This window comes from Tyto alba, unplaced genomic scaffold, assembly GCF_018691265.1.
Source record: "Tyto alba isolate M040663 unplaced genomic scaffold, T.alba_DEE_v4.0 Super-Scaffold_11, whole genome shotgun sequence".
Taxonomy (NCBI): domain Eukaryota; kingdom Metazoa; phylum Chordata; class Aves; order Strigiformes; family Tytonidae; genus Tyto; species Tyto alba.
This window is the reverse complement of record NW_024881273.1, coordinates 7,019,396-7,044,357: the sequence shown is the minus strand read 5'-3', so window position 1 is coordinate 7,044,357 and position 24,962 is coordinate 7,019,396. Positions and strand designations below refer to the sequence as shown.

General features: G+C 39.7%; 2 protein-coding genes across 8 annotated transcripts in view; both read left to right on the top strand.

The window, feature by feature from the left end:
• Positions 1-224: 224 nt before the first annotated feature.
• GLE1 (GLE1 RNA export mediator) lies at positions 225-11,140 on the top strand. Its single transcript, XM_033012120.2, has 16 exons — positions 225-356; positions 843-1,061; positions 2,095-2,220; positions 2,416-2,564; positions 2,891-2,951; positions 3,180-3,434; positions 4,218-4,440; positions 5,053-5,168; positions 5,366-5,435; positions 5,795-5,937; positions 6,808-6,998; positions 7,476-7,605; positions 7,945-8,049; positions 9,040-9,122; positions 9,295-9,358; positions 10,053-11,140. Exons 1-16 carry the CDS (start codon positions 246-248, stop codon positions 10,119-10,121), a joined length of 2,115 nt encoding a protein of 704 aa, XP_032868011.1. The 5' UTR covers positions 225-245; the 3' UTR covers positions 10,122-11,140.
• Positions 11,141-13,317: 2,177 nt separating this feature from the next.
• SPTAN1 (spectrin alpha, non-erythrocytic 1) overlaps positions 13,318-24,962 on the top strand; it is a 52,705-nt gene continuing 41,060 nt past the window's right edge. For 5 of the 7 annotated variants that reach the window (XM_042786806.1, XM_042786805.1, XM_042786802.1 and 2 more), the window contains exons 1-3: positions 16,563-16,610; positions 22,035-22,274; positions 22,900-23,025. In XM_042786806.1, the coding sequence (XP_042642740.1) occupies positions 16,578-16,610; positions 22,035-22,274; positions 22,900-23,025 (399 nt within the window). In that variant the 5' untranslated portion in view covers positions 16,563-16,577. Of the gene's footprint in view, positions 13,418-13,958; positions 13,979-16,562; positions 16,611-22,034; positions 22,275-22,899; positions 23,026-24,962 lie in introns of those variants that run through there. The other 2 variants (XM_042786804.1, XM_033012035.2) reach the window with 2 other exon arrangements.

Sequence of the window (24,962 nt, the reverse complement as noted above, 5' to 3'; positions counted from 1 at the left end):
ATGCTGCAGTGCAGACTGGCCTCCAGCCCTCCCTCCTTCGGCTCTTCCGCGAAAATACACAAAATAAAGGCAAAAACGGCGAAGCCGCCGGTGTTTCACGGCCCTGCCCCTTCCCTCGCCCCGCGAGGCGCCTCCGGCGGGACTCGAACCTGGGAGCTGGAGTTCGGCCATAGCCCCGCCCGCCCGCCAGGGGGCAGCCGCCGCGCGGGAAGCGCGAGCAGAGGAAGGGCGCGGCGCGGGCCGCCATGGAGCCGGCCGCCATGGAACCGCGGCAGCTGCGCTGGGAGACTCTGGCGGCTCTGCGCACCTCCAGCAAGGGCCGGCTGAGCTACTGCCGCCACTGGCTCCACGATGAGGTGAGGGCTCGCCGCTGGGAGCCCCCCGGGCCGCCGCGGCTCCCGCTTTGCTGAGGGGACAGCTGTGAGGGGCTGAGGGAGGGATCCGTGGCTCGGCCTTCCAGGCGTTGCCCCAGCGGTGATACATCGACTCTTTGCCTCGTTAACAGTCAGGGCTTGAAATATATAAATCGCCCTTATGTTATCCCTGCTGCCCGCTTCTCGCGTGTTCGTGGCTGGGCCCGCCGGTGCTGGCTCCTTCGTACCGGCTGAATATTGCAGGGTTTGGGAAGGGGGTTCACAGCAGAATGTTCAAGCGTGGGGGCCCTGCTGTCCTCCCAAAGCAGGGACCCTGGGAAAAGCGTTGAAAAGCCAGAAGTAGGTAAATGGGGTACTGAGCTCCAGTTATAAAGCACCTGCTGACCCGTGCAAATGTTTTCAATGTGTGTTAATGTTTTATTGCTTTCTTGAAGTGTTCTGCATTCACAGAAAATGTTTTGTCGCTAGGATATCTTGGAAGGATGCATGTCCCCTCTTGTGCTGTCCCCTTATTCTGGCTGGGTTCTAGACAGAGTGATTGGGCAATCAGCCCAAGAAATCGCACCCTCTGGAAGTTCAACACCAAAACAATCCACTCCCCTCACAAAATCTTCTCTGGAAAAGATCGTGTCTGCTAGCCGCCAGGGCTCTTCACCACTTTCATCTACAGAGCCAAGTGAAACAAAGGTAGCTCTCTGGTTATAATCCATATATGAGCAGCTGTGAGAAAAAACACGTGAATTTGCTGTCATGAATTGTCTGATAAAGGTTGAATTGTGCTGTTAGTTTGTCAAGAAAAGCATGCTTGTTTTCAACTTTTTGTAGGATAAACAGGTAATGATAAAAGTGGTATTAAGATTTTCATGGAATAATGTTTCATAGGAAGCCAAAAGCAAACTGATTTTTTCACCATAACTAACGAAAACTTAGTTGGAGCTCTGTGTTTATATGGATTAGCAGCCTGAGATTCATCCATTTGGAGGGATAAGGTCACAGAGTAGAGTCAGGCCTGTTGTAAGAGTCTCTGAGTAACCCCCCTTGGGTTCTCTGGAGTCTCTGAAGGACAAATTTGTGTTATGGCTCTCTTTTAAGATACGAAAGGGTAGGAAGCAATGAGCAGTTGAGTTGTGGAGGTAATGAAGTTGATGAAGCACCTGAAAAGAAAGTAAATGTCCATTGCTATGCATTAAATGATGATTTCATCCCATAACAATGATACTGAGCAGCAAAGTTTTGCATCATCTTGGCCCCATTTAGACTTAAGAAATCTATTGTGAGGAAAACATCTTGGTGAAGCAGCAAGATCTGATAAAAGTTAGAGTGTCTGAAGGCTTCACCTGAAGCATGATTCAAAGCATAAACCTGGCTTGACTTCTTCCAGTGTAATATCTTCACTGAATGTAAAGAGAACATGGGGAGTCTGTGTAGCCTTTCTAGGTGACAGCCTTCATGAATGTCCGATAGGCTCTTGGTATCTGTGCTCCCAATTTTAATGATTGGGAAAAGTAATTATCCCAACCTTGTATACATGCTGGAGTATCCTAAAATGGTGAGGCTACACTACTGGGGTATATAATTCCTCTAAAAAGTTGTGCATCGATTGACTCCTTGTTTCTCTACAAATAATATGAAGTTCAGGAGACTTGATTTACCTGGTTTCTTCCATGAGTTGCTGATACTATACTCAGTCACTGATTTTGCTTATATGCTGTCCACGCAGGGAAATGATGATCTTAGTCTGTCGGAAATGGATCAAGAAGTCTTTCCAGCAGTTCTGCCCTCTAAAGTCACAGAAGTTGAAGGATGCATTCAGATGTATGAAGAGATGCACAGGTTGAAAGGAAAGGTAAAGAAAGTGTTGAGTGCGTATGTGAATGCCAGGAGAGCTACATAACCAGGTGTAACAATGATCTGATAAAATCAGGACAGTAAGTTATCCTAAATGTTGGCCCACTTTGGGCAATTTAATTTGTACTTTTTTTCTGACCAAATTCCGGTGATCGCTACATTGTGGTGCTTCTGGCAATTCTGCAATCTGCAGGAGGGGCTAAGGCAACGGCAGGAGCAGCAAGAGCAGATGGTGAGGGCAGTGTATGACCTGGCAAATGAGCAACTGAAGCGCTTCGATGAACTGAAGGAGCTAAAGCAGCATCAGGAATTCCAAGATTTGCAAGAAGTAATGGAGAAGAGGTGAGATTAGCTCGTATTCATAAAATATTATAGCATTTAATCAAAGGGAGGATTAATTCTTGTGCCTAACAATTCTATCCTAGTAACTTGTGCTTGAAAATCTTACCTGCTCCTTTTTTTACATTAGCTATCCTGTTACTGTTTGTCTTTCAGAGAAGGTCTCCTGACTGCTGTTGAGGTCTCAGTGGTTAGAAAAAGACTGTTTGTTGTGACAGTTAAAGTTCCTTTAGCTTGGCTTATTTTAAAAGTAACTTGCTGTGTGTTTGTTTGTATTTTGTCTTGTGCATGTCTTGAATCCAGTTTTTTTGTCTTTATATGTATTGTAGCTCAAAGGAGGCTCAGGGACAGCAAGAGAAGTTGAAGGAAGAACACCGACACAGAGCAAAGGTCTGAGACTTATGAGAGTTGTCTTTCATAAAAGACTGTGACTACTCAGTGGCAATTGAAAAGACCAGTTGATTTATTATACGTGTTTATTTATATGGCACCCCTGGAGTGAATATTTGCTGCATTGTTGTGGAAATACAGTAAAGGCACATGCCTTTTAGGAGCAGGAAGGATCTGTAAAGCTGTAGTTATTTAAGTATTTTATGTCTCATGTCTTTTTCTCCCCAGGTATTAAACCTAAAACTACGTGAGGCAGAGCAGCAGAGGCAGCGTCAGGAAGAGCTGGAGCGTTTGCGTAAGGAAGAGGGCCAGGAAAGATTGCGTCGCCTTTATTCAATCCAGGAGGAAGTGCTGCAGCTTAACCAGCAGATTGATCCCAATTATAGACACAAAGACTTGCCAAGAATCGATCTTTCAGCATACAGTAATCGTGGCAACCAGATCTGTGGGCTGGTGTCAGGACTCATCCGCACCACAAGTGAGGTAGAAGAGGCTCCAGGCTTGCTCTTTGGTTGTCATTCCTTCATAAAGCTTCCTGTAGTTGTCTTGAAAGGCAGCTTGTTATGAGGCCATTAAATAAAATGTCACAGAAATGTTTTTAGATATTCATCCTTTAAAACTTCTAATTTAAAAGGAGAATTCTTTTCTATGGCACTTCAGCTGTTCGCTTGAAAATGGCTTATAAAAATTCATGAGGATTTCTACAGCAGAAAGATTGAATATTAAAATACTGTAAACTCTTGATGCTTTATAGTTGCTTTTGGGGACAACCGTGGAAGCTGAGTGGATCATAAATTGTTAAATACTGAACATGTTATGGTTCTCCTATACTCATAAGCCTTTTTGCAGTAACTAGGTTTGCTTGAAAATTTTTTTCTCTATGTAAGGGTGGGATACAGACCTTAAAAATAAAACACTAGAATAAGGCTAATTCTCTGTTCCAGTTAGTCACCGCTGGCATTCTGCAGAGGAAGTTGTCTAGGCTTTGCATTGGGGTTCTGTAATACTTGTAAAGGTGTGTTATTAATTTTTGTTTTCTAAGATCTTGTGAGACCTACTCATGGACTAACATTATTTACGAATTTTATGACCAATGTTATATACAATTAAAGAAGAAAAAGATATTTTCACTAAAGTGGATAAAATGTGTAGTTGGCTCCCAGATCACCTGAATGCTAATGCTTCAAAGGCTTTTTGGTTTGTCATCAGTCTACAGATAGTGGAACAAAAGACTGATGCTATATTACCTCCTATTTTTCTTGACAGAGAGGTTTCCCTACTCAAGTAGATGTGGCCAATACTGAACGAGCACTGCAGGAGATGCGAGGGTTGATATCCAACATGCAGCAAGAGATCGCTGCAGCTGTGAAAGAAAAGAGGAGAGATGAAGAGGAAGAGAGACAAAAGCAGGAGTTACTGAAGAAAGAGCAGATGAAGGCTCAGACTCCTGACTCTGCACAGCAGTCGGGCGGAAAGCAGCAGAAGGAAGGTTGGTTAGACTTTTTTTTTATTTATTTTTTATTTTTTGTTTCCCTCCTTTCCTTCCTTACACACTCGTTTACTGTTAGGCTAAATACTACTTTGGAATCTTCCTGTTGTGACAACATACCTTCTTGTAGCCTTCACTTAGCACAACCAGCAAAATGGGTATAGGACTGCTGGCAGCAAACTTTTAAAATGAAACTGATGCAGCATAAATTGACTGTATTAACTGGAGCAAAACCTGTTCTTCCTAGACAGTGTGCCATATATTGGAATATTAGAGAATAATATTGTGCTTTTGTGCGCATGTAGATGGGTCACGTGTGATATGACAAAACATACAAGGACAGACTGCTGAAATGGCTTCCTTCTGAGAGTAAGTTAAGTCCAGATATCCTGCATATATAGCTACTAAGCTGCAAAAGGAGGACTTGTATATAGTTTGCAAACTTGTAGTTCATTTATAAGCATAACTTTCTAAACAAAATTCTGGGGAAAAAAAAAAGCACTCGTGCAGCTGTTAATTCCTTGCAATTTAAAAAAAAAAAAAAGTTTTCTTAAGGTTTTCTAGAGTTTTGGGTCTTTCTTAGTCTTTTGCTTTATTTATTTTAAATATCAGGACTTCAAGTTAAGGCAGAAGAAAGTACCATGCAGTGGTACCAGCAGCTTCAAGATGTTGCTGAGCAGTGCGTTGCTTCTTTTAGTGAAATCAGCAACTGCAAAGACAACAATGAGGTATGAACAAATGATTAATATTGCTGAAGAGTGATTATCTTAATTTCTAGGGGAAATAGGACAGCTTTCATCTGAAAAAAAAAAATAAAAGTTCTAACTTAGCAGCCTCTGCTAACAGTCTGCTCATCCAAACTATCACAGTAGTTTACTTGTCTGTAAAGATTTTAAAGTTGTTTGTTTGTTTGTTTGTTCTGCAGGTTAAGAAGATAAAAACAGACTTACAGAAAGCAGCTACAATTCCTGTGAGCCAGATCTCTAGAATAGCAGGTCAGGAAAATGCCAAGAACCCAATACAACTGAAATGCCTTTTGCTGTAAAGATTTTAGTAGGACACAACATATCCAACGTTTCTGTAATTACCCCTACAGCAGAAAGCTGCTATGCATACAGTCCAAGTCTTTGCAGCACAGTGTTTGCTTATGTTATGAAGGTCTGTTGCTTCCCTCAGAAGCATCTTGCTTCACTGTGATTAAGTTTCTTCAATCAGATATGTAGCAAGCATGCAGTTTGAGGTGCCTTGCCCTTCAGGATGTAGGTCTAGTTTTTCTGAAGTTCATGTGGTCTGGTTAAGACTTGTCTGCTGTTTCCTAATCTCTTGTCTCCATACATTCCTTTTATATTTGCAGGCTCTCAGCTGAAAGAGATATTTGACAAGATCAATAACCTGCTCTCTGGAAAGTCTGTTCAGAGTGGAGGGCGAACTGTATCAGTGACTCAGCATCCACAGGGTCTGGATTTTGTTTATTACAAACTTGCAGAGAAATTTGTGGTGAGGAAATGTTCTCTTTACTGGGGTGGCAAAGGCAGCTAGTGCTGTAAGAAGTTCTGGATATTGTCCTTCGTCTTCAGCTACTAACAACAAAATTATTAGATGTTTAGCTTGCATGGATCAGTGTTCATATTGAGTAAAGGAAGTGCTTTTTGGAATAAAGAAAAAGTGCAAGAACTTAATTTTTCTTTCCCTCCCTGATTTTATCTCTTCTAGAAGGAAGAACAGTTTTAAATTCAAGACTTACATGTTACATATTCTGAACTAGTTAGGTACAGTGTTAGTGGAAAGGAGGTTGATAGGTAATTTATGATCTCTTCCAAAACTGTATATATGCTCAAAACCTTAAGTGTTGGCAGACTTGGGAAGGGGGCAGGAAAGCTGAGGCCCAAGAGACAAAGTTCTGTCCCTGCTTTGTAGTTAGCACCTCCCAAGAAATGAAGTGTCATTGTTTGCTTCTTTTTGAAGTTTGCAGTATTTTTTTCTAGTCTTTATTTGCTAAATTTGGGCTGTTTGAAACTTTCTTTTGTCCCTACAGTGACAAATACATGCAAAAATTAGCCCATGGAGTAAATCTGTGACTGATTTGTAAACATTTGAAAATTATTATTTGGAGTAGAAATATCGGTGCAGCCTTGCACTTTGTGCCTGTATTTGCTAACCCCGTTCTTCTATCCTGAAACTAAGTTTATTGTCATCCTCTGTGGGAGCTGAGGACATAGGGCTTTATCAGCTTTTCTGTGGTTGGCTACATAGCCATGAAAACATTTAGTATCCTTTAGTAGAGGCTAATTACCCAAAAAAGAGGAATTTTTTTGTTGGAGAAATGGCTTGATGGGTGGGGACTGACTTTCCTTCCCCCCTGTCCAGAGTCAAGGAGAAGAAGAAGTAGCTTCTCACCATGATGCAGCATTTCCAATTGCTGCGGTGGCCTCAGGAATCTGGGAAATACACCCTCGAGTTGGAGATCTCTTTTTAGCTCATCTGCACAAAAAGTGCCCCTATTCTGTGCCATTTTACCCTGCATTGAAAGAGGGAACTTCAATGGAAGAGTATCAAAGGTAAATTTATTACTGGACTTATTCAGCATGAACCCTGTAAGGGTGAAGACTGTATTCTTCTGAGTGAACTCCACTTCTCCCCATCTCTGATTATGTCAGCACTGTGATGTGCTGCCATAGACTGGAGATTCACTCACAAGTGTGCAGCGCCTCTGACCCTGTTTCCCTGGAGGATGCTGTATCTGTAAGCTTTGGAAGTGCTCTTTTGCTGCTTCTTCCTCATCCTTCTCAAGGAACAGTTGATAACCATAGCTTAATTCAAATTGAAATATCCAGTATCGAACCTAAATATTCTACATGGAATAAAATAGTGGAACATATGATCCAGAGGATAATGATCAGCCTTTGCAATAATTCTTGTATGTTTTTGGAGTATCCCTATTCTCAGTAGAGTTGACTTAAAGTAAGCTGAGAATTGCAGGGACTCGAGTGAATGTGTTTTGCTGGACTAATACTGAAACGTCTTCTCATACTTAGGATGCTTGGATATCAAGTTAAGGATTCTAAGATAGAAGAACAAGATCATTTTCTTAAACGCATGTCAGGACTGGTTCGTCTTTATGCTGCTATCATTCAGCTCCGGTGGCCTTATGGAAACAAACAAGGGGTATGCATGTATGGCTTTATAATTAGAACCTTGCTACTATCCCAAGAGTCTATTAAATGTGTTGTAAACTTGATTTGCAGTTAAGTTGTGCTGAACTTAAACCAGCTCATATTATTTTTGAAGGGAGATGGTCATAACCATAATCAACAAAGCAATGTAAAGTAATTTTTAGTGTAGGTCTTTACTTCCTTTCTTTATATTTTCATAATGATCAAGTTTTATCTTAGGCTATTGTAAAATAACTTTATAAAGAATAAAGTAAATCAGAAAACCTCCTGGTTTGAAAATAGCATTTTGCAAGTCGTAAAACAAGCGGGTAACTTTTTTGTTGCTTTATAGACACATCCTCATGGGCTGAACTATGGATGGCGCTGGCTTGCTCAGATGTTGAATATGGAGCCTCTGGCAGATGTGACAGCTACACTTCTTTTTGATTTTCTGGAGGTAAGTGACATGGATTACTAATGATTAAAGAGATCTAAATTGGTGACATTTTAGTTTCTGAAGGGATTGCTGGGGTGATGTTCATTATGATTTTTTTAATAGCTTTTTTTAACTTGTCCTTATTCCTTCAGAAGAAAATGTGAGTATTTCCACATCCTTGCAAATACAGCTTTGGAGCTGAATGATTTAAAAATAGAAGTTTTTATACATGCAACTTCTCTTGTTGTATTTGGTTCCATTTAAGGTTCCTGTTACTTTAAAAATAGTTGCATGGTCCTGTAAGAATAAGGTCTGCTAAGTACTTGGCATCAGTTCATACAATGCAATGAGGTCCTGTGGCCTTTTTGGCTGAATTACTTTATAAAACAGGATGTTTTTTTCAGGTTGAAAAGTACAGAGCCTGATGTATATTAATCCTATATCCTAGGATATAGGCCTGTGCTAAATAAGAGCCAGAGTTAAAGGCTGAAGCCAGGAGAGACAAACACTGTTGAACACAAACAGCTTCTGTGCTTATCAAATGCCTTCTAAAGAACTTTAAAAATAGAAATGAGAAAGTCAAGTACAAAGTGAAATACACCATAGGGATTCTATTAGAAGTGGTGAAGTCTGAGGAATGTTTGAACTGTAAACTGATTGAAGAAAGCTGATGAATCCACACTGCATTAGTCAAGGCGGGGGAAATGACCACAGTATGCCCTAGCAAGTGGTGTTATTTTTGGAGGGAGACTGGACTGAGAGGAAGAATAATGTAAAATTGGTATCAGTGGCCACCACACAGTCAACAAGAAAAAGAGTTGATTGTGGTAGCAGTAATGGCATTTAGAAAATTTGCTTCTTTTATTTATTTGCTTGTTTTAAGGCGTAGGTATATTTCTTTACATATATGGATAAAATACTAAGTGGTTGATATTGAGTAGGTTCAATGAAGTTGTCATGCTAGTCTGAAATCCAATTCTGGAACACTGTCTGTGGATTTCTGTACCACAGGTGTGTGGCAATGCTCTCATGAAACAATATAAGGCTCAGTTCTGGAAAATGATGTTGCTTATCCGAGAAGACTATATCCCAAGGTATGATATTTGTGTTTAGGAATATGAAATAACCCTTGTTTTTTATTTCATAAGTGTTTGCTCTTAAATGACTCATCCATCTTTTCCAATCTCTGCCATTCACGCCTACACCCACTTGTAAATCAAACCCAGCTTTCTAAGTAGATTTTGAAACATGCTGTTATTTCTGCAGAATTGAAGCTATTACCAGCTCTGGACAACTGGGCTCTTTAATGCGCTTCAAGCAGTTCTTGGAGGTAAAGCTGTTTTTTTTTTTTTTGTTTTCAAGTGTTTCAGTTTTGAGGTTTTTTGCCTTTGTTTGATATGTGCATCATTTGGATAATGAGGCTGGTGCTGCTTGCAGCATACCTGATAGTCCAGACCTGTCGCTATGATGTAACCTGTCTTTTGTAACTTTTCAGTTACTGAATTACCTTAATGATAGTTACAATGTCAAGCATCTCCTTTCTTACCTCACATCTAATTTTTCTCAGAGAAAATGTATTTTGATTGTAAATTAAGTTCAGTGAGACTAGTTGCAGTGAGAGGACATGTACAGGTTGAGGAGGATTCTGCTGAGTCATTTCTGTAACAGCTATTTTTATCAGTGGTTTGCTTGTTTTTATCTGTTGTCCTGATGCATGAGGAAGTAGACACTTTGAATCACCCTGTAGTGTTTCTTTAGTGCTGTATTCCACATCTTTTTTTTTTATAAGACATTGCAAAACTGTAAAATACTTGATTATTTAAATTGTTTTGTAAATGTTGACGTAAATTATGATATTAAAATATGCTAGCTTCAGAGTTTGTACTTCCATTTCAAAATTAATTTTGGAACATTTTGCTAGCAGTGCTTTAAATGTGTACAGTAAAAGCCACCAAAATTTCTGAGATAACAAAATAAGGTACGCATTTCTTTTTCTTTGTTCTTTGTCTTTCTCTCTCCATTAGGAATGTCTACAGCAGAAGAAAATTCCATTACCAAAGGGTGCTCTGCAGCCTTCCTTTTGGAAATCATAAATCAGTTTATATTTCTTTCTCCCTGGATGTCTGTGCTTTCACATCTGGCTTCCTGTTTACACGTAAAGGCAAAATAAGTATATTTTGTATATAGAGGAATGAGGAGAAGATATTCCATCAACCTGTTAAATTTGTCAAGATTTCTGTTGGGCAGAACAAACTTGTGTTTAATTTGTTGCAAATAATAGAAAGTTATTGTTTGCTTTGGATTTCTGTAAGTTTTTGTATAGTAAATTGTGGAAAATTGAAGACTTTTCCTTCACATGTTTAAACATGCAAAAGATGTTTTAAATATAGTATCCTGATGACCTCTGGGCTTCAGAAATTAAAGACTCTTGGATTGAAAATTTGCACAGTGCTGTTCTATTAATGGAAGTGAAAATACCTCACAGCTTTATGAAGTCTTAATAGTCAATCTCAGAAATTTACCGCTAGAACTTTATTTTTGTATTTATTATATCTGTCTTTTATAATTCAATTTTAATTATGCTGACGTACTTGCATCCTCTTTGTCTCAACATCTTAAAACTACAAGTGAGACTGGTGAAGGCATTTGGCCTAGCACTGTTGACACTTACCTCTGTTGAATGTAACTTGGCTCCAAGAGACGGTATTTTTGATTTAAGAGAGGTAGATTCACTGTTTTAAAAGGTTTGCATCAATAGTAGTAACTTCATGAGGGAAGAGCAGAGTTGCTGAAACTACAGAAAGTCTGTGTCCAATATCTATCAGATGGATGGAAACTAATAATCTGTTTTCTTATTTTAAAAAAAAGATGGCAAAAAGGTGTATTCATTCTAGCACTTTTGCTGATGTTCTGCCATTGTTTGTGGGGGAAATGGTTACCTAAGGTGCATTTTATAAGGACTCTTTTTATGGAAATGGATTTCTGCCTTATCAATGCTGTGGAATTTTATGTATTAAGTACTGTAATGCTTTTGTACCAGTGGTGGATTATTCTGAGAATAGTTCATTCTAGAAGCCTATTTAATATTAAAGTTTGGGGTTTTTTCCATTTATTCTGAAGCACTTCAGTTTGGTTTCTTTTTCTATAGGAGAGGGATGGGTTTTTCTACTGCAGAGGGATGGTCAAAAAAATCTACAGCTCATTGGTGAACACAGGAGATCAACAGTATGGGAGAGTGATGGGACATTGGTCTAGTTTGTGGTGCTTTGTCCTTGAACTATTTTGGTGGCCTCTAAGATGAGAAAATTTGCTTCCGAGTTCTAGAAAGTAGTTCATTATTTTTGCAGTATACTGATGCAAGTTAAAATCATTATTTTTACCAGATTGGCTTGTTATTCCTAGAGGCACCACAATTTGAAGATGTGTAGAAAGCAGAGTTGGGGCCATGTGGGAACTGTGATTTTTATATAGATCTTGAGATTTTTGAGAAAAGGTTGTAACATGTACTTTGGAATTCAATCCTTTAATACTTTTAACCTTGGCTTTAAAATTGACTGATAAATAAGTTAAATTTGTATTTGGTTATGTATTTGGTTAGCTGACTGGAATTCTTTAGTGCTGTCGGTGATTGTTCTGGGGTACTGGCAATCTCCTTCCAGCACTCTTCCCTTTTACCAAATAACAGTGAAGCAGTACAACGTTCACGCGTATTCTTGAAAATGTTCGAGGTTTTTTATACTGGGTGGGGATGTTTTAATTACGTTTTGCATATCTACAATTACGTTAGAGACTCATTTTACCAAGATTGTAATTGGTACTGTCTGTTAGAAACAATTGTCTGCCTGTGCCAAAACACAAGGAGTGATTTGATGGTGTATACATAAGATACAATAGCTTTCTTATTTGTTGCTGATGGTTACTAGGGTTTTCTAACATTTGTGGGGGGAATGTAAGTATATATTTTTATAAATAACAAACATGGTATCCTTTTCTGCCTCAGCAAAGGACATCCAGATACTTACATACTATTTCAAAAAACATTAATAAGAATTTCTAATTGAATAGGGAGTGCACTTCAAAAGAATCATAATAAATCAATATTTATTTTTAGATGTAACTTAAGGTTGCATCTACTGCTGGAACTGATGATTGACTTGTATTATGCTATTCTGTATTTTGTAGCTTTAGCAGTTTTGCATGTTAGCCATTGGGTGTTACGAAGATGCAGTGCAAATAAGGCCATATGCATGTATTCATGGTATTTTTATATATATATTGTCATATTCAATATGACAAAGGAGAGCATCTCAGATGTGAAAATACTGTGCATTCATGACTAGATGCATTAAATTTGCTGTGAGTCATACTCATCCTTGGAGACAATAGTTCCAGGCAGTCCCACGGGTTGCGATTCAATATCACTGTGAGTGTGCTTTTTCCATTTAAGTATTTTAATAAAAAACAGTGTTAATTCCACAATCACTCAAACCCACTCACCATTTTCATCCCATAAAGTTCGTGCTGCCTTACCAGGCTTTATTGAAGAAAAATAAATTAAAAAGAGGTAGAGATTAGAGTAGAATTTATTTGCCAAGTCTATTTTAAACATCTAGTTCATAAAGGCTCATTTTCCTTTGAATTCATGCATCGGCTTTTCAAAAACAGATTTATCTTGACAAATGTTTGCAGCTTTTTTATGCTCCATCCTTGCCAGACTTGTGATTGTGACACTGCACGCTGCTTCAAAGGGACAGCCTTACCTATAGATGTATTTTTAATAAAAAAGACTACTGGTTTGAGTCAGGCCTGTCGATTTAAACTGTAAAACCTGTCGCCCATCCTCTGCAGCTGCAGGGGCTGGAGCCCAAACAGACCCTGGCTGTAGAGAAGGGTTCTGAAAACCCAGCTGCTGCCATGCTGCACGGACATTTGTAACTGATAACTAAGGTGAATTTGTATTTTTTTTTCGTGTCCGAGGCTGGCCGGTGTAGGGCGGTGAGGCACCGGCCACAGGCCCAACACCCCGCGACTGCTGAGGGGGTGACAAACGCCCTGCGCGCCCCCCGCCCCCAGCGGCACCCTGCCCCGCCTCTTTCCGGAATCGCTCGGCACTTTCCGGAACCCTTCGGCTCTCCGGCCCCTCCCCGCATGTGCCGCTCCCGCAGTTCGCCAGCAGAGCTCGGGTGGGTGGGGCTGTCCTTCCCCTTCCCCCCCCTTTCCTGTTTCCCGAGTATTTCCGAATCTCTTCGGCTCTTTCCGCCGGCCGGGAGACCGTTCTGCGGCGCTGACGTCATCTCCGACCGCCCTATAAAAAGGCGGGCGCCGGCGCACCGCGGGGTCCGTGGCGGAGAGCGCGGAGCCGGCGGGGGGAGAGCTGCGCACCGAGCCGGTGAGGCGGCGGGCGGAGGGGCGAGGGGCGCCGCGCTCGCCTTCATCCCACCCCACTTGGGTAGATAGAGGGGTACTTCCCACCCCCACACACCTCGTTCCGCCTTCCGCCGCGGCCGAGACAGGTGTACGGGTGTCCGGTCCCCTCAGCCGCGGGGGAGGCTGAGGCCTGCCCTGCCTCCGGGGGCTCCCCGCGACGCCTCGGCTGCCGCTCGCCCTCTCCGGCGGCTGCGGCTGCTGCTGTGGGCTTTTTTTGTATCGTGGGCAGCCGCAGAGCAGGGCCGTGGCAGCGCCCGGGGTCTTTCCGCCGCCCTCGGGGGAGGGAAGGGTGAGGGGGAAGGAAGGGGCGGGGGAGCAGCCCCGGGAGCGGCGCGGATAAAGGGCAGGCGGGCGAGGAGCGCCGGGATCCGCCCTGGGCAGCCTCGACCCGCGGCAGGAATTTCGTTCAGAGCCTCGGGGAGGGGATAGACAGGCGGGCAAGCGAGAGCGGCAGAGAATCTCCGTTCCTGCGGGCAGAGCGAGCGGCCCCCGCCTTGCCAGTCCTTCCTTTCGCCCCTCTCCGGTAAGGTCTGTGGTAAAACGCGGCCTCCCCCCACCGAGGAGAAATCCCGGAGGGGATCCATTGCACAGCAATGGCTTCCTTCGTCTCTCCCCAGCCCAGCCCCGTCCAAGGTCAGGAGATGCAGCAAGGAGCGTGTGTGAGGGGAGAGAAGAAAAGAGAGCGGTGGAGGGGCTGGGTGTTCAGTGATGGCTGGAGAGCCCTTTCCTCAGGGAGATAGATATGTCTCTGGAATGACGAACGCAGAAATAGCATGCACGCTTGCCCAGCTAAGCAGTAAGACATTTAAAAGAAATCCTCCCAGCCTGTGTGCCTTTCATATATGTGTCATTTTGGTATGTAAGTCAAGCACTATTTCCTTCATAAAATAATCGGGATTTGTCCGTCCCATTATTAACTTTATATTTTTTAAAATTTAAGTAAATCAGAGTAATGACAGTCATGTTTTTCTCAATTAGTTGCCTGCATGCACCTTATCTGGTTACGGTGATATAGATCTATATTGCTAGATCATAAATATGTACCAATAGGGTGATTATTTGCCCTGATATTTAAGGAAAAGCATAAACGATTATCACTGTATGTTTTTTTCAGCAGGCCTGTGTTGACTCTTTGGGATTTTTGGAAGCTATTTTGTCATAAAACAGCTGCAGGTTCCAGTCTAAAATGTACGTGACTACTAGGCAGTCTTTCATACATATTTAAATAGGTTCTGGAAATGGCAAATGAACACATCGGGGGAAAAAAAACAAAACAAAAAAACAAAAAACCGACTCAGCCTGAGATGGTTCTGTATCTTTCTGGAAAAAAAAAATAACCCATTTTCTTTTGGCATTTTGTTTTCAGCAGAGTGCCAGAAGATTCTCATGACTGTATTCACTGAAGGGCCTTGGTCAGGGATTTAGATTTGTTTAAAAGAAATATTAAATCCTGCTGTGTGATTTTTATGCATTTAGATGCAACTAGCGATGATGTATTCCATGAAATCTTTATTTGTCCTTATGTATAAATTGTGCAGAGAAACTAATGAACAAAAGATTGAAAATGGGATGGTTTTTGCTGCATTGTATGCAGGATCTGGAACTGTGGTAATGGAATTGTTAAGCTGTGGAAAATACTTGAACCAAGATAGCAGGTTATATTGTTCACAATAAGTAATTTATTTCTGTTCTTGTTGGAAAAAAAAAAAAAAAAACAACAACCACATCCATCCTGGTTGGATTTAAGTAGAAATTCTATTTTAAAATCAGATTGAGATATTATGCTTCTATGAGATCTGTAGTTGATGAAGTTAGCAAACGTATTTGTGGTTGTTTTTTTTAATAACAAAAAAAGGTAGCAACAATGACAAAAATGTTGAATGTCAAAGACTATCTTTTTAGCAGTTTTTACACATTTTTCTCTTGCACAGCAGAAAGGTAGGAGAAGCCTTAAATCTCTTGAGATGGGGTGGTACCTCTTGGTGTGAAATTCCTCTTTCTCAACTATTACATTTATAACTAATCTTAGTTATTAATGCAAATAACTTAGTATCTTTGCTGCCTTATTTTTGTCTGCTTAATGTATTTATGGGATTGTAATTGTTTTATTCATAAATACATTGCTTTTTGGGGTCAACTAATTGCTTCCCCTGTATTGGAGGAGATATGAATTCCTTCCTTTTCTCTGCTGCATGTTGGTGTAGTGTGGGAGTTTGTTTTTTCCATTCGTCCCCAGAATGTAGGCAGGAGAAAAATGGGGTGGAGCAGACTGCAGATGCTTTGGATGGAGATTGCCAAGCGTGATCCGGCACTGTGCTCCCGTAGATGACCGTGGATCAAATGGAGTGGCAAGCTGCCGTCTTGCTGCTGCAACTGATACACATTGAGCTATTCAAATGCCATGAGAGATATGCACTAGCTTCAGCAGGCACAAAGGCACATAACTGCAGTTGTCCATGAACTGCTTCAGGGATTGCAGCGTACTCGTGGGGAAAATGTATGGTTAGCGGAGACAAGGAAATTCTCAGATAAAAATTCAATGGGTTATATACACAGAATAGCTACAAAATTAGACATCTCAAAAATTACCTTCTGTCACAACTACTACTTGTCCATTTTTTTACTGTGGTAATTAAAAGTAAACATCTTTGTAGATATTCATATTAAAAACCTTCTTACTGAGTTTCTGTTTTTAAAGTAAGCCACTACACTTGGTTATGCTGTAGCAAGAAGCGTCATTTGCCAAGTCCAGATAACTTTCTTTACTTTCTGTTTTGACCTTCAGATTATGGTAGGGTTTGTTGGTTGTTTGGGGTTTTTTTTTGTTAGTTTTTTTTTTTTTTAACTGACTGGAAAGGTTAGTACATACCAAATTAATTAAGTTTTTCTGTTGATATTTGTAACTTTTTTTGCATGGGGAGGTCTGTCACTTGCAATAGATTGTGTGACAATAACACCAAATTGCTGTATGTGGCAAGGAACCAAATGGGAAGTATGAAACATGTACTGTGATGGAATATGTATTTTGAAAAAAAAAAAAATGATGCCATGTCCCTATGCTAGTCCTTAGTTGAATGTTATCTTGATTTCCCCCTCCCTTTTAGATTCTGCATTCCTTCATCATGTTGTCATCATTTCGTAAAGTCAAAGTCCAGGTATTTTTACATAGTGCATGAAGTGTCATCGCCATACTTGCTTGCCTTTATTGCAGTGACCTATTTGTAACAAAAGGCTCTCGTTTGAGAGTTTGTTCTATATAGCAGGTGCTTTATATGTACTTCAGTGTTGAGTCTGATCTGCCTTTCCTTTAATACTTTGAATTTTCTAATTTCTGCCTGTGATGCATGATGTGTGAACATTTTATAATTGTTATAGTTCAGTATGATCAGGTTTTGATGTGGATTAATTTTCGAAGAGATTTTTGTTTTAAGAAGTACTTGAGCAGTATCTTTTTACTTATAGCATCCAAAAATCAACTGTGATAAGGTTTACACTAAAGAACATTATGCATTTTAAGTTGGCTTTGATTCCTGTTCCATCCACTAGCACAGATTTATAATCCTTGTATTGTTGTGGTGTAACTGTTTTTACATCTTTGCTGTTTTCTGTTCAGTGGTGCTAAAATAAATAGGATGTGCGGACCAGGCTTCAGCTGGGTAACACAAGCAACTAGATTTTATTTGGAAATTATAGTTATGTACATGCTTATACTACAATTAAAAATACAATGAAAAGATAACATGGGAATGGAAAATGCTGGGGTTAATTACATAATATCACATTACCTGTAAACTCTGCATTTCTGCAATGCAGTCAAGGTAATTTGCTTTCTCAGGAGTCTCGGCAGAGTGCAGTCCTTGCCAGCACTGCATAGTTTTATCTAAGGTCTGTGATGATATTAAAACCAAAACAAAGCCGAAAAGCCCCTTGTACATGAAGGCACTGAATTCAGATAGGCAATTCAGCTGCTTTTATTTGAATAGTGGAATTAAAATTTTAAGACTACATGCCTAAAAATGAGCAGGTCTTTAATAGTCTTTCATATTTCAAAAGTGCAGTTAAGGCTGTGCACAAACCTTCTAATCAGCCTAAATGACTAGTTTTGCAGCTTGCTTTAATTCAAATTTAATTTACCTTTTTTTTTTTTTTTTTTTAATCTACAGTTTCTTGTGTCCCTGTAATACCTACTTAAATCTTGGGGCTTGTTTGAAGTTTACCTGTGCTGCGGTTAGTCTGTATGACTCTGGCATTAAAGAGTGACTTTAACACAGACTGGTTTTTTGTACTGCACCACTTGACTTATTTTTCTGGCTTTTTGTAGAGGTTTGAGGCTGTAGGTGACCATCTTTAACAGTAACCAGGAGTATTTGGACACAGGGTTTGGCTGCACATAGTCCTCCCTTCAAATTTCTTTATTTTGTAGATTTACATTCATAACAAACCAAATGACCAGGCATTAATTTTGTCAGAATGGTGTTTTAAATCTCTAATATAGGGTATATGACATGACATCCTTCAGTTACTTCTTTGTAACTCAATATGCTCTTGCAGTTCCCTTTGCAGGAGCAGGAGCCAGTGCTGCGCATACTTTCAAGGATTCTCTTTTATTTACCTGCAGTACTAGTACATACTAACTTAGCACTAAACTAGGCAGTTGTGATGTTTTTGTAGTTGAGATGTAAGTAGTGGCTTACTTCTTCCCTAGCGTTTTGAGGAAGCTGGGAATGGGAGGAATGAAAGTTGGAAAAAAATGTATGCGGTTATTTTTTCCTCTGTCCTTTCCTTTTGAAGGTTATTTTCACATCCAATATTAGAATTTTTTTTTTTTTTTTTTTTGCTTAAAGAAGAAAGATCAGCAATCCATTCCCATCCCTCAAGAGGGAGGCAGGAAGGAGTAGCCAATATCAGTTAAATGTTCTTTTGACAAGACTTCGGATGCATAATATTGATGAATGCAAAAAAATGAATCAAGCTGCTAATTTGTGTGCACTTGGGAAGCAGGGAGTGTTTTGAGAGGGAAAGTACTTGTATTACAGGCTGTTACTAGGGTCACATATGCTGAATATATGTAATGCACATCAGGACTTGTCTTAAAGTAATTATTTTACTACATCTTAAGATAGTGATCTTTATATACTGATATCTGATTGTTTTTCAGGCAAAGGAGTTTAATTCTTTAAGCTTCATGTAATTGTTTTTAAAAATATGCTAAAACCTTCTATGTAGTGCTGAAGTATTTTATGTATGAGTTTTTAAATCCCTGAAAACATGTTTTGGTAAGGGAAATGCTGACAGCTCTTGTGTGTCTGCCCCAGTGGCACTGCTGTAATTCCTGTTTAACCCACCTCGATACCGCTGTTTCCCAAACTTGAATGATGTTGCTGACATCATCGTTGTTGCACTGCAGTGTCTATAAATATCTGCAGTTGTATATTCACATGCAAATTTTAGTGTACCCTTTGTATAATTTGTATTGTCTGGGGAACGCTAATCACTTCAGATTGAAAGATGAGAGTAGTAAGTTTGGTTGGGTTTTTTTTTTGGTATTAAGTTTACTTCTTTTTGTTGTGGTTTGGTCTGGTTTGGGGTTTTGGTTTGGTGGTTTGGGTTTGGTTTTTTTTTTTTTTTTGGAAAAAATACCACCACAGTGGTACAGTGCAAATTTCTGATTATTTTTCCAGTTAGACCTAAGCTGACAAGTGACTTTCTGGAGTTAGCCTTACAGCCTGACTTACCGTGGCGAAGGCCTCCTTAAGATCCGCTGGTCTGGGGACATCTTTGCGACGACGGCTGCTGGGGAGGCCGAGGCTGGGGCTGGCCGTGCCAGCCCTCCTGCCCGCACCGCCTGGAAGGTTTGCTCTGCCCGGCCTTATCTGCGGGTGCAGGCAGCACGGGGGGGGCCGGGGCAGCCCTGACGTGGGGAGTGGTGTCTCTGCGCACAGCGCCGGGGACGAGGCCGGTTATCTGGGGTCGGGCTGGGCGTTCGTGTACGTCCCAGTATAAGCGATGTTTTTTCATGTTAAAAACACAAAGCTCAACTTCTTGTTGGTGGTTCTCGTGCTAGGGGTGCAGAGTGTATCGCGGATGCCTTCAGATGGTGTAACTGAACCAAGAAGGTTTAGAAACATCTTGGGGAACTGCTTTGTATTCCAGGGGAGTACTGCAGTTGGAGCATGAAAACGTTGGAGGTAGGCTGCATCATTCTGCAGCATCGATGACTTTGGAGTTCAGAGCTCCCCAGTGACTGCTGATCACGCTCTGGCAGAGCACAGACTTGCTGACGTCAGCTGATCTGCTGCAGGAAAGAACAGTCTATTATTGCTAGACCAAAGCACTTCTTTTACAATTGACTAACTCAACGTACTGTAGTTATAAAAGGAGCCTTTCTTTTAATGAATTCCAGCAAAAAGATGAGCCAGATTGCATGACTTACGTGGTGAGAGGCAAACCAGCTAACAGGCTAAATTACAGGAGGTCTTCTATTGGGTTTTCAAAAATGTAAAAATAATTTAAATGATAACTTAAATAATGTAATTATTTGCATGATTTAATAATTTGAAGTGATTTTAAAATCACTTGGGCTACGGGAGTTATTTCTAATACTGAAATATAAGTTGGCAGCAGAAGATTCTACAGTGTTCCAAAGACTAACTAGGATTTAATTTTCTCATGGTAATGCCGGTAACCAGAATAAGCAGAATAAGCTACAGTTGTGCAGTACATGTAGGCTAACTGCCACTTTGTTATCCTGAACACTGTTCAGTTTAAAAGAAGTGTCAGAATTCAAACAGTGTAACAACACAGGAAATTAAGTTTTTAGCAATAACTTGCTCTCCTGGAGTGAAAAGGTTGTTGAAACTGTACTTGAAAAAACAGCTGTGTTCTCAGGAAAACAGATCTGTAGTTGAGCTCAGGTTATGTTCAGGGTTTTGATCTTTTAATACTCAGATTTGCTAATCAAGTGGAGCCTTTGGCACTACTGCCAGGTGAAGCTTGGACTTCATTTATATAATATAAACTACACAGACTGGTTGGGTTTTTGTTTTCTTTGCCTTCCTTTGACAATAAGTGAAATGCCCAGATCTGGAAGAGAAATCAAAGCTGAATTTTCTTTCCGTCCTTAAACTGCCGCAATGCAGCTGAGGCTCAGAGTTCACGGGAGTAACAACTGCTGCTGAAATGGCTGTCCTCTCGCGGGGTGGGACTGTTGGAAGAGAGCTCAGGAATGTGTGAATTCGCCCCCATATGTTCCTTTCTGTCAGACAGTCCCTTTACAAGTGCTTGGAAACCAAACAGAAAACATGGCCATATAGATTGCTTTCCAACTTGTGGAGTTTTTCATACAATTATAAGATATGTGTCTAAAGCATGCGGCTAACTAATGACTAAATAACAATTTGGTATTTAACAGCGTATTTTAAGAGATTGCTCATGTCTTTTAGTGTGCAGTTGTAGACTGGGTTTCTACCCTATTTTTGATAGGATTGATGAGAAGTACATTCATCTTGATGCTTGCAGAATTTATAATAAAAGCACGAAGTGAGCTATACATGTAAACACTTGTACATCAAGACATTAATTGCATAATTGTTCTCGCATGGAGTGTTTGTTGCAACAGCTTCTTGATATGGAAAGTCAGTTGCCAAATAAGTGGGTAGATATCGAAACTGATGACAATAACGATACTACTTTTAAAATTTTGTGTTATAGTTCTGTTCTAATGCACAGATCTCGTATTGAAAATCAAATTGCTTTTTGAAAGTTTAGGACCTGAAAATTAAAGGCTATCCAATTTTAATAGATAGGATAAAAAGAGGAACAGTGGTCAGTTCTTCACTCTCTGTGGTAACAATAAGAGGGTTCAGTATTTAAAGCAATGTACAAAGATTTTCAGTTGAAGCACGCAGAGCAAGGTCACAGTTACACAAAATGCTCCTTGACTTGTCTAAGGTCAGATCTGTGGAGCACTGTGAGCCTTTGTACTGGCTTTTGAAAGGTTAGGTAGGGAGTGGCAGGATGGGTTTGTAACTTTTTTAATTTGTCTGAGAAGACATGCATCACAGAGATGTGTGTGTATATATATGTATGTATAATATTTATAGATACATGTGGACCAGTTAGCTGTTGTTTAAACAGTAATATTCTTACTTTAGTTTATCTATATTGAGTAATTGAAATAAAATGTTTTCAGATTTTATGTTGTACAAGAAACATTTTATGTCTCTATATCTATAGATATATATGTCCACAGAAACACATTTTTCATATTTATATTGGACACTTGCATGTGACAGTTCAAGATGATATGGCCTTTATATGACTGCAGCCATATTTTTCCAAAGCAACTATACGTTAAATGTCTTTGTAAATATTCCCTTCCTATTATTTTCTGCTAGAAGTGTGCTTTTATTTATTTATATGTATAATACTTATATTTTATATACATACCTGCACGAACAGAGTAAGACTGTAAATAAACCACATGTGAGTTTAAAAAAGCAGGCTTTTCTTTCATGGATCCCTTCCTACCCTTCCATTGTTTTATAGTACAAACAAAATGTATTTTTTTGGGCTTTCAGAAAATGGATCCGAGTGGTGTAAAAGTGTTGGAAACAGCAGAAGATATCCAAGAAAGGCGTCAACAGGTTTTGGACCGTTACCACAGGTTCAAGGAACTATCTTCTCTAAGGCGCCAAAAACTTGAAGATTCCTATCGATTCCAGTTTTTCCAGCGTGATGCAGATGAGCTTGAAAAATGGATCCAAGAGAAACTACAGATAGCATCTGATGAAAATTACAAAGACCCAAGCAATTTACAGGCAAGTCCTACTGCCATTTTATGATTCCTGTACTATAAATTTTAGGGCGTACCAGGTCAACTGGGATAGACAGAGCAAATGCATAAATGTAACTTGATCTGAGAGTGTTGAAGAAAGATGGATGCAAATACCCGCAGCCTTGCAAAGTGTTCTTCAAAAGCCTGGTTTCTCTGCTCATATAATTGGAATCTTTTTAATAATGGATTAGATGCTAAATCAACATAGAAAAAATTACTTGATGCAATGCAATGTAAAACCAGCTTTGTTTAATCCTCAAATTTGTTGGGTACTTTGATTCTGTAAATAAACATGAATTAACTCTTACTGTTTCCACAAAAAAAAAAGATATTTGTAGAATAAACGTCTGTGGGTGGAACTAGCTTGATGGGTTCTCAGATGTTTGAATACTCTGGTGTACAGGAGCAAACACAATAATAACTAAGATCGGGATGTTTGAATCCACCTGTGAAACATACAGTAGAGTTATGATTTCAACTGTGTTATTTTATTGTTTGTTTGTTGGTGCTGAATAGACATAAAATACACTAAGAATACTGATTCTGGGAACTGTGGAGGAGGGCTGTGCACCAAATCTCAGTCATGTTCTTTGGTGTTTTACTTATAGGGGAAGCTGCAGAAGCACCAAGCCTTTGAAGCTGAGGTGCAGGCCAATTCAGGGGCTATCATTAAACTGGATGAAACTGGAAATCAGATGATTAATGAAGGCCATTTTGCATCTGAAACCATAAGAGTGAGTTTTATTTTTTATTTTTGCCTCTTACAGGCTTTTCCTTAAACACCTTGTGCAGATTGCACTGATAACTCTATATTCTAAAACACTTTTTAAGATTCTACAGGTATTTGTTCAGTGAAATCACAAGAAAATTTGTATTAGTAAAGCTTACAGCTGTTTTTCTCTTTCATGAGCACCCAGCTCATATCTTTTCTTGGATCTGGTTCTGAGGTGAACTGTTTGCCAGTGGAGTCCAGGAACTTGGAGTGGAAAATCATCAGTAATTCAAAGATGTGTTGAAAGTCACAAGGCAAATGATTAATTATACTTGTGGCTCTTCCCAAAATGACACGATATCAAGAAGCAACAAATTCACAAGGCCTTGTGTCAGGGATGTTGACCATTCATTTTTTTGCTTATCTATAGCATTTTAATTTTCTGCAATAATAACTATAAGTAACACAAGCAACCATACCAGTAAATCTCAGACATCTAATTTCTGTGTGCTCCTGCTCAGATCAGGTCTCTAGTGATCTTTACCTTCTGGTTAAGTTGTACTGGCCATACGTTCTAATCTCTTTGAATTTACATTCCACGGCTTTTCTGTGAGCTCCAAGTAGAGTGCTCTATGTGTTCTGTTTATCCAGCAGTGAACATCTCTTAGGACAGCTGCTTCCTCAATAACAAGCCGTAAGCTTTCTTCAAATCATTTTCTGAGATCTACTGTTGGTTTTATTGTTTCCCCCTAAATCTCCCAACCTGTGTAATGCAGTGACAAACATATTTTTAAAATCTTTGCTGCTGCACTAGATAGGTTTACATTTGCCAGTATTTGAGTGATTATCAATGTTTTCAAAAGTCTGAGCAAACTGTAAATTTTACGTAATGACTTGATAGTTATCTTTTACTTCTCCTATGTATTCTCATTCTCTCTGTTTATGGTAGTGTTTTCTCTCATACCCACATGCATACCCCACCAGTAAACACTCACTTTTGTTCTGCATACCAGCTTCTTCTCTAGGACTCATTTTGTTAAATCTGCTGTTTCTGGACCTCAGTTGTTTTATTTTCAGTCATGGACGCGTTTTTCTTTAAAGAAGTTTAAAGCTTTTTCCATTTTAAAGTTTGGATGTGAGCTGTTACGACTTTTCAGAAGCAGAAATCTTGTGATATTTTTGTAATGATTATCAAACTTATCTGATACGTTCATCATTTCATTGTAACTAAGAAAAGGTGGTGACTTAGAAAAACAGATGGATTTTTTTTTTAATACATTATATAATAAAAAAAAAAAACCCTAAGGTAATGATTATTTTAGAAATCTCATTGTGACCATAAAACATTTACCACAAATAGAAAAAAAAAAAAATGCTTTGCATTTAGGTAATCTTAAATAATACTGTGTCTTAGCTGCTCAGTGTAAAGTTGTTATTTGTGTTCTGTTTGGAGTGGTAATTTGCCTTTTAATGGTTCAGTCTTTCACGCCATACCGGACTGCACAGCGCCCAATAGTAACGGCTACTCAAGTTGGGTACCACATACGAGTAGGTGAAACTTTTGGCTGTGCAGTGCAACTTCTTTATACAATGTCTTCTTCCTTCCTTGGTTGACAGTTTGCACTATCCTTTTGGGCAGCACTAGGAAATAGTGTGAGCTCTTTCCTCCCTTGCAACCTACCTAACTGAACTTTCTAAAAGGATTAAATGGGTATCCACCCATGCTAGACGTTCAAAAGCTTCTCTAGCGTGACTTTCAAGTTTCAGATCTTGATGAGTAAAGCGTTATAGATGATGGGTGGAGCAGATACTTTCCTGTTTTGCAAGTTGTGTTTCTGTGTGGGAGTGTGGTTTTTCTTTTAATTGTCTATAAAATTTACGGTTGTTCCCAACAATTTTGAAAGGCAGAGTACAGCCAAAGACACTCAATATTAAAACTAGTAATTGATCCTACTATTT